Here is an 8633-nt window from a genome sequence, read left to right as displayed (position 1 = left end):
TTTTCTTTCCACAGGCTCTGCTTCTTTCTCTCTGTCCTCTCTTCATTAATTTATCCAATAAATAACTACTGGGCAGCTCTCACATGCCAGATGCCATCCGGGCATATGAATGAGTATGGCTGTGTGCCTCTGTACATGGGTAGATGGGTATGGTCTCAGGGAGAAGTGGGTTCTGCTTCTAACTCTGCATGTAGTGTGTGTGTGTGTACACAAGTCTGTGTACATTTGTATCTCCAGATCTAAATATCCCTGTGGTTGTCAATGACTACAACTGGCTGTATAGTTGTGTGTTCTCAGTATCTTTCCATGTAAACGTGCGTGTGTCTCTATGTATGACACAGTCACTGAGAAAGCCTCCACAAATGTACACAATTCTGTATGCATATGTGTGTCTGAGTGGACCTGTGTCTCTCTGTATACCTGTGTGTCTACACACGTGTATCTCTCTATGTGCACATATGTGTCTATGTGACTATGGATGCTGGAGCTCTCCATGTTATGTACTCTGTGTATCTCTGTACGCTTCTGTGTCTACACACCTGTGTATCTGTGTGCATCTCAACGGGTGGCGTGGGTCTCTACTTTTGTGTACTTTGTGTATCTGTGTGTATGTCCCCTCTGGTGCTGTGATTGGGACGGTCAGCTATCAACCCTCACCTGCCCAGATTCCTGTCACCTCCATGCCCACCTATACTAAGTGGCAGTCAAGGAGGACTCTCATGGGAGGGAAAACATGGGCTCTTCAAACCAGCCCCTGTGCCCAGGGCTGAGGCCCCTGCTGAGGGGAGTGTCTGGAGGGGTTGGAAGGTTGTGTCTGCTCCCAGCATCTCGAGGACCCGAGGCCTGATTAGAAGATAGGAGCCTGATTCTGGGCCCATTGACAATAGGCTTTGCTCTGAAAGACGAAACATCAGCCAGCTTCAGAGGGGAAAACATAAAATTCAAATAGGAACCATAGGCCAACAATGATCCTGTAGGCCTTCAGTTCAGAGGGGTGGGTCAAGGTAGGGGTGTTGACCCCATACCCGCAGCCATCTCCTCCAGAAAGCAAGGCCAATTCCCCAACCACGGGCTGGCCTTCTCCAGGGAGAGTGACCCCAGGGTCACCCGGCTCAGAGTTAATCATCTACTCGGGGTATCCCTGGGCCCCATTGGCTGCCTGGGGACACGGCCCTCTGGGCTGAAACCCAAAGGAGAGGGAAGGAGTTCCCCAGCCAGTGTCTGCCCCACCGGCCCAGGGGAAATGGGGAGGATGCTGTTGGCTACTGGACCTGGTGGGCCCTCAGGAAGCCCCCAGTCTGGGAAGGAGACAGCAGCCCCGCCCTCAGGAAGCCCCAGTCTGAAGGGAGAGGCCATCCTTACCCTCACGGGGGCCTCAAGCTGGCAAGAAGCAGGACTCAGCCGCAGCTGGGGGGAAAGGACCTAAAAGGGGTGTACACTTTAGTTGGAAGAAGTGAAGAGGGGCCAGAGCAGGGGCAGAGACCCAGAGCAGCAAAAGCGGGAGAGACCCAGAAAGAGGAAATCTGAGTAAAGAGTGGCCCGGGAGGGTGGGCGCTCTGACGAGGGGCTTGGATGCAGAGACCGGGAAGGGGAAGCACATTTGAGGTTGAGTCTCTGAGAGCAGAAAGAAGGAAAATGATTTGGGCTCCAAGGGTTAAGACCACCCCCTCTAGTGGATTCTGGGAAGTGTGGGGATTGGAGGGGCAGCAGTAAAGAGAGAAGAGAACGAAGGCCCTGGAGGCGGCCCCTCAGGGCAAGGGGTACACACCCTCCCTGCCATTGCTTTACTCCGTTGGAACTCAGGATTTCTAAGTAGGAAAATGGAAAAGTCAATGGAGGAGATCACAGAGGTCAGCTCCCGTCTCCCCCTGCCAGGAGTCTCCTGCCCAGGACGGTGCGTGCATGTGCTGTGCTGTGTGTGCGTATGTGCCTGCTTGTGTACATGTGCAAGTGTTCACGCAAACGTGTGTTTTAGTGGGGGATCCCTGGAAGGGTCAGTGCACTCACACAGCATCCTCTGGGATCCTCAGGAGAGAAGAGCCCAGACCACAGCTCCCCATTCAGGCAGAGCCTGACACCCAGCACAGGGAACACAGAGCTGTACGAAAGGAAGGAAAGAGCAGCGGGTAGGAACTCAGGATGTCAAGGGTCCAGCCATGACACTAACAAGCTGTGTGACCTCGGCCAAGTCACCTCCCCTCTACAGTTGATTGCACCACCCTCTGTAAAGACAGAGGGTGGGACCCCATCAGGATAAGAGTGTACCCGAGGGCAGGATATGTACAACTGTTAGCACACCAGGTGTTTTTAGGCAGCACAGGGGATACAGTATTAAGCAACAATGAATCACATCCTGTGAAAGTTTTCAAGTCCTTTTCAAATCTTGCTTAAGAGCATGGATCGGGAGCAAAACTGCTTTGCTTCAAAGACCAGCTCCGCTGCTTATGAACTGAATGACCTTGTCCCTCACATGTTTCTGTGCCTCAATTTCCTCGTCTATAAAATGGATGTAATAATAATACCAATTCTGGAGTCACTGTAAGGATTAAATGAGTTACTATTTGTGAAGTGCTTTGCACAGTGCCTGACGTTCTGCATGTGTCAGCAGCTATTATTCTACCGTGGAGAAAGCTTCACAGTGTGCTAGGGGATCTCTACCACCTGGTGCTTGCTAACATTCTTTGTTTCCAAGAGAAGCAGGCAACACTGTCCAGCTGGAATTCATAACATTTTGTTCTCTCTTTATTTGTAAGACTTTCTTTCAAGTGATAATGGCCTTCTAGTTACAATCCTGATGTGGATAAATTTTAAAATTAATAAGTTCATTTTTTTTAAAGTCTTTATTGAATTTGTTACAATACTGCTTCTGTTTTTATATTTTGGTTTTTTGGCCCCGAGGCATGTGGGATCTTAGCTCCCCGACCAGGGATTGAACCCGCACCCCCTGCATTGGAAGGGGGAGTCTTAACCACTGGACTGCCAAGTCACAGGATTAATTCTAGCCACTCATTGAAGAGTAGACTGAAGGGGCAAGGGTGGAAGCAGGAAGTCTAATTAGCAGAGTATTGAGATAATAGAAGTGGGAGGTGATGGAGGCTTGCACTGGGGGGGATGGGGGATGGGGGGTTGGTAGAGGAAGCAAGAAGGCACATGTCATATTTTTTCATAATTCAGAATGTTAATTTCATTATATATACCATATTATAACATTTGGTTTCTCTGGCAAAAAAAAAAAGTTTAAAGAAAAACTTTAACACTAATAAGGGGTGATTTGAAGATATGACAAAATTCTTCAAGGTGGTACCCAGTGGCTGGCGTTTGGCAAACTCTGGTAACCTCGTGATTCCATCTTCTTTGAGCTCCAACAGGACAAAGGCATCCCCGCTCTCCACGCTTTCACTCTTCCCCCACCTCTCCCTCCAGTCTCCTCCCTCAGCCAGGTGGCAACTGCCACCTGCTCTCCCCTCTTGCCCTAATCAGACTCCCCCTTAATCATTCAAGACCCCGCAGAGCGCCAAATCCACCTGTGGGTCCCCGAGCCCTTCCTGGAACCGGCCTTGGCAGCAAATTAAAGACACCCAGCCACCGTTTATCTCTGCCTCGTGACTCTCGTTAGTGGGTTCCATCCCCCCACCCCAGGGGCGGGGGATCCTGTTGGCACCGCCCTCTGACCCATGGCCTGACCCTCCTCAAACGCACCGGGAGGCGACTCCGCGCCCCCCGTCGGCGCCCCGCCCCGGCAGTCCCAGCCCCGCCCCGCCGCAGGTTAAGAGGCCCCCAGAGCCAGGAGCTCCGGACAGACGGTCACTTGGGGGGGCGAGCTGGTTTGGTTGTCATGGCGACGGCGCGGTTGGCCTGGGCCCTGCGGGCCGCCCTTGCGGGCGGGAGGCTGCGCGGCCCCCAAAGCACTGGGGGCGCCCGGAGGCTCAGCGGCAGCGCGCGGCGGCGGGCGGCCAGGGCCACCAGCCCGGGACGCCGGCTCAGCACCGCCTGGGCGCCGGCCCAGCCCGCCCAAGAGGAGGCCGAGGGCGCCGTGTACGACGCCCACTCGCATGCAGCGGAGGAGCCGTCGTGGACACTGCCCCCCGCTCCCCCGGTGTCCCCCGACTCCCCCGGGCCCCCGGCCGGCCGCTCGCTGGTGCAGCGGGACATCCAGGCCTTCCTGAATCAGTGTGGGGCCAGCCCCGGGGAGGCGCGCCACTGGCTCACGCAGTTCCAGACCTGCCACCACTCCGCGGACAGGCCCTTTGCCGTCATCGAGGTGAGAGCCCGGCGTCGGCCGGGTCACAGACAGGGGATGGGGGCTGTGTAGCGACGTGTCGCCAGGCATGGCAGGACGGGCTGCGGACTCTGCGCAGCGGAGCCAGGAAGGGGCTCGACGGAGCCCAGACGAGCGCCTGGGACTGCGCGAGGCTGTGCGCTCCTCGAGAAGTCTCGCGCCCAGCCCGGGTGAGGAGCCTCGGGTCCCCAGCCCGTCAAACGAGATGCGCCAGAGAAGTCCTCCCATCCTGGGCGCAATTAGGGGTTCAGTTGGCAGTTGGGGAACCTTGATAGAAGCCGCCTGCGTCACCCCTCCCCCTAAGGTGTCCTACAGTCCAAGGTCGCAGGGAGGAGCGGAGGGAGGAACACTAGTGTGAGATAAGAGGATGGCAAGACCCAACGGGGCAAAGGGCGAAGCAGGTGGGCGCAGGTGGCCAGAAATGGAGCCTGACAGCTCCTGAGCAGGGTGGGGGCCCCGAGAGGGCCCTGAGGACCCGGCTGTGGGAGCAAGCGGGTGCAGCAGGAGTCAGGGCCGGTGTCGTGCCCGTTGAACGCCCACTCCTCCGCAGGTGGACGAGGAGGTGCTCAAGTGCCCTAAGGCCGTATCCAGCCTGGCCTTCGCCCTGGCCTTCCTGCAGCGCATGGACATGAAGCCGCTGGTGGTCCTGGGGCTGCCCGCTCCCACAGCGCCCTCGGGCTGTCTTTCCTTCTGGGAGGCCAAGGCACAGCTTGCCCAGAGTTGCAAGGTGCTGGTGGACGCCCTGCGGCACAATGCCGCCACTGCCGTGCCTTTTTTTGGCGGCGGGTCGGTGCTGGGCGCTGCTGAGCCAGCCCCTCATGCCAGGTTAGTGCTGACCCTGCCTGCCCCTGCGTCCTCAGATCACGCTACTCCGCCCGCCCAGCCCCAGACCCGCGGGTCCTGGAGGCAACCTCCTTGAGCACCACGTCTGGCCCACAGCTATGGCGGCATCGTCTCGGTGGAGACCGACCTACTACAGTGGTGCCTGGAGTCGGGCAGCATCCCCATCCTGTGCCCCATCGGGGAGACGGCCGCCCGCCGCTCCGTGCTCCTGGACTCACTGGAGGTGACCGCGTCCCTGGCCAAGGCGCTGCGGCCCACCAAAATCATCTTCCTCAATACCACGGGCGGTCTGCACGACAGCAGTCACAAGGTGTGTCTCCTCCTTTCGGACCCCACTCCCCGCGACTCTGCGCCTGGCTGAGCCGCTCTCTTAGGTCCCCTGCACGCCTCCCAGACGGGCCCCCGAGTCACTCTCTCTCCAGCCGCATGGGTCGGAAATGGAGTGTCAGGGAGGGACTCAGCCTATGGTGCTCAGATCTGAGCCCTCCCTGGCCGAGGACTTCGGGAGGAAGTAAGGGAAAAGGGGTCAGTGAGGAGAGGTCCGTGGGGCGGGGCCACAGTCCTTGTCCGGCTGCAGGTCGGAGGCTCACCCCCTCGTCCTGGACACAGGTCCTGAGTAACGTGAACTTGCCCGCCGACCTGGACCTAGTGACCAACGCCGAGTGGGTGAGCACCAAAGAACGGCAGCAGATTCGGCTCATCGTGGACGTGCTCAGCCGCCTGCCTCACCACTCCTCGGCTGTCATCACCGACGCCAGCACGCTGCTCACCGAGCTCTTCAGCAACAAGGGTGAGGGCCGGGGCGGGGGGCGCACCGGGGTTTGGGGAGCCAGGAGAAGCGGCTTCCTCTCCAGACAGTAAAGGCTTCCTGCTCTTGCCAAACCTGCGGGAGGTGAGCAAGGAGGTGGACGGCCCTGGGCTAGAACTTGGGTGGAACTAGACAGATGGGAGGGACTTGGGTGGGTGGGAGGAACTGCAGACCCAGCGGAACCAAGTGGAATGGACAGAGCTAGGAAACGTGGGCGGGGTTTGGATGGGTGGGCGGGACCAGGGGTGGGGGAGGGCAAGGGTAGGCGGGACTAGGAGAGGTAGGTGGGACTACAGGCGATACGCGGAACTTGAGGGACAAACTGCCCGGGGGAAAAAGAAAATCCCTGAGTGAAAATCGCGCACAAATCTATGCAGACCTTAGGAAGCGTCTCACTGTGGAGAGCTCCCAAAGAGAGTAATTGTCCCACCAGCCCCTGTCCTATCTGGAAGCCCACCAGGCTGCGCAAACGGAGGAGCGGAGGGGACCTGGATCTCGGGCTGAACTAACCCCTCCTCCTCCATCCCACCCCCAGGGTCCGGGACGCTGTTCAAGAACGCCGAGCGGATGCTGCGAGTGCGCAGCCTGGACAGCCTGGACCAGGGCCTCCTAGTGAACCTGGTCAACGCCAGCTTCGGCAAAAAGCTCCGGGACGACTACTTGGCCTCGCTGCGCCCGAGGTTGCACTCTGTCTACGTCTCTGAGGGGTGAGCCTGCGGGCCCCAGAGGGCAGGGACCAAGGGACAGAGCCGGGGAGCTTTGGACCAAGGAGAGGTCCCAGCCTGCCTCTCCCCCGCTGCGCCAGGTACAACGCGGCTGCCATTCTGACCACGGAGCCCGTACTTGGGGGCACCCCGTATCTAGACAAGTTTGTGGTGAGCTCCAGCCGCCAGGGCCAAGGCTCCGGCCAGATGCTGTGGGAGCGCCTGCGGCGGGACCTGCAGACGCTTTTCTGGCGCTCCCGGGTCACCAACCCCATCAATCCCTGGTAGGTCCCGCCCCTCCCGGCTCTGGGCTGGGCCCCACCCCCACTCTCCTCTCCAGCTCTGGCCAGCTACGCCCCGGGACCACCAGCCAGGAAGGCTGGGCCTCCCTTTCTTTCATTAGCCATTCTTCCCCAAGGGAAATGGCCCGCTCAGTGTGGCCCCACATTCCCCAGGGAGTGGACCACACACGGAGCCTGAGATTTCCCTAGAGGCAGAGCACACTTAACCCGGCTCTGCCCTGCTAGGGTAGATTCCTTGAAGACAGTCTCCACCCGGGAAGCAGCCTGCCTCTCCCAGGGTCTGGAGAAATCCAGCCCCTCAGGGCTCTATTCCAGGCCCAGTTGCCAAGCTCTGACCTCAGGCCCATTGCATCTCCAGTAGAACACTCCCTCCTCTCTTTCCTTCTGCAATTATCACCTCATCCCCCACTACCCTGCTCTGTGGGCACCAAGAAGTGAACAAGAAGCCCTCCCCGGGCTGCACAGCCAGGGCAGTGCGGAGAGAGCAAAAGAGGGCCTCACTCTAACCCTCCTAGCTGTGTGACTCTGGCTAGTTAGCTAACTTCTCTGAGCCTTAGCTGCTTCTCTGTGAAAAAAAGCATACCACCACCAGGATGTTGGCTAATGCTATAAGGATAAAATCAGATTACAGACCACAGGTCCTAGCAGAGTGTCCAGCATGTACAAGCATACCCCAGAGATATTGCCAGTTTGGTTCCAGACCTCCACAATAAAGTGAATATTGCAATAAAGCAAATCACATGAATTTTTTGGTTTCCGAGTATATATAAAAGTTATGTTTACACTATATTAAGTGTGCAATAGCATTATGTCTAAAAACAAATGTATATACCTTAATTTTAAAATACTTTTATTGCTACAAACTGCTAACCATCACTTGAGCCTTCAGTGAATAATCATCTATTTGCTGGTGAAGGGTTTGAAATATTGCAAGAATTACCAAAATGCAACACAGAGACACGAAGTGAGCAAATGCTGTTGGAAAAATTACCCTGATAGACTTGCTCCACACAGGGTTTCCACAAACCTTCAATTTGTAAAAAAACGCAGTACCTGCAAAGCACAATAAAGTGAAGCGCAATAAAACGAGGTATGCCTGTAGTAGGTCCTCAGTAAATGAACCAGTGAGTAGTGAGCACTGGTCTTGCCTAAAACCTGTCTCCCACCTCCCCCAGGTACTTCAAACACAGCGATGGCAGCTTCTCCAACAAGCAGTGGATCTTCTTCTGGTTTGGCCTGGCCGACATCCGGGACTCTTACGAGCTGGTCAACCACGCCAAGGGGCTGCCAGACTCCTTCTGCAAGCCGGCTTCTGACCCAGGCAGCTGACCCTCTCCACCAGCCCTGCAGGCCCTGGGACAGCCAGGGTGGACCAAAAGCCATGCCTGCTGAAGGTGACCCGAGCCAGCCACAGGCCGGACCAGACTTGTTGGCTGAGTGAGCTGCAGAGAAGGCAGCAGCCCCTACTCTACCCTGCCCAGAGAGGGGCACCCAAATGAGGACAAGTGCAGGAAGGAGAAGGGCCTGCTCAAGACCCCCTACTTGCTCCAAAGCACAACCAGATGGCCTTGAATTTTCAGTCTAGGGATTTGGGGGAAGGAGGGCTTGCCTTTGAGGGCTCAAGGCTTACGGGTGGGCCAGTGTCTGTGGTCTCTGTGCTGTTTTGAGGCTCCCTTGCCCAAAATATCACCCACATC

At 57.0% G+C, this 8633-nt stretch overlaps 1 protein-coding gene across 2 annotated transcripts; it reads left to right on the top strand.

Annotated features, from left to right (window-relative positions):
* The first annotated feature begins 3821 nt into the window (after window positions 1-3821).
* On the top strand, window positions 3822-8633 carry NAGS (N-acetylglutamate synthase). 2 transcript variants are annotated; one of them, XM_007180224.3, is made up of 7 exons: window positions 3822-4261; window positions 4830-5104; window positions 5219-5432; window positions 5732-5912; window positions 6466-6637; window positions 6736-6918; window positions 8112-8633. In XM_007180224.3, exons 1-7 carry the CDS (start codon window positions 3836-3838, stop codon window positions 8263-8265), a joined length of 1605 nt encoding a protein of 534 aa, XP_007180286.2. In that variant the 5' UTR covers window positions 3822-3835; the 3' UTR covers window positions 8266-8633. The 2 variants fall into 2 exon arrangements, with proteins under 2 accessions (XP_007180286.2, XP_007180285.1); XM_007180223.2 differs by lacking the exon at window positions 3822-4261 and adding an exon at window positions 4280-4449.

Source organism: Balaenoptera acutorostrata, chromosome 20 (assembly GCF_949987535.1).
Source record: "Balaenoptera acutorostrata chromosome 20, mBalAcu1.1, whole genome shotgun sequence".
NCBI lineage: Eukaryota > Metazoa > Chordata > Mammalia > Artiodactyla > Balaenopteridae > Balaenoptera > Balaenoptera acutorostrata.
This window is presented reverse-complemented; position numbering and strand designations above follow the sequence as displayed.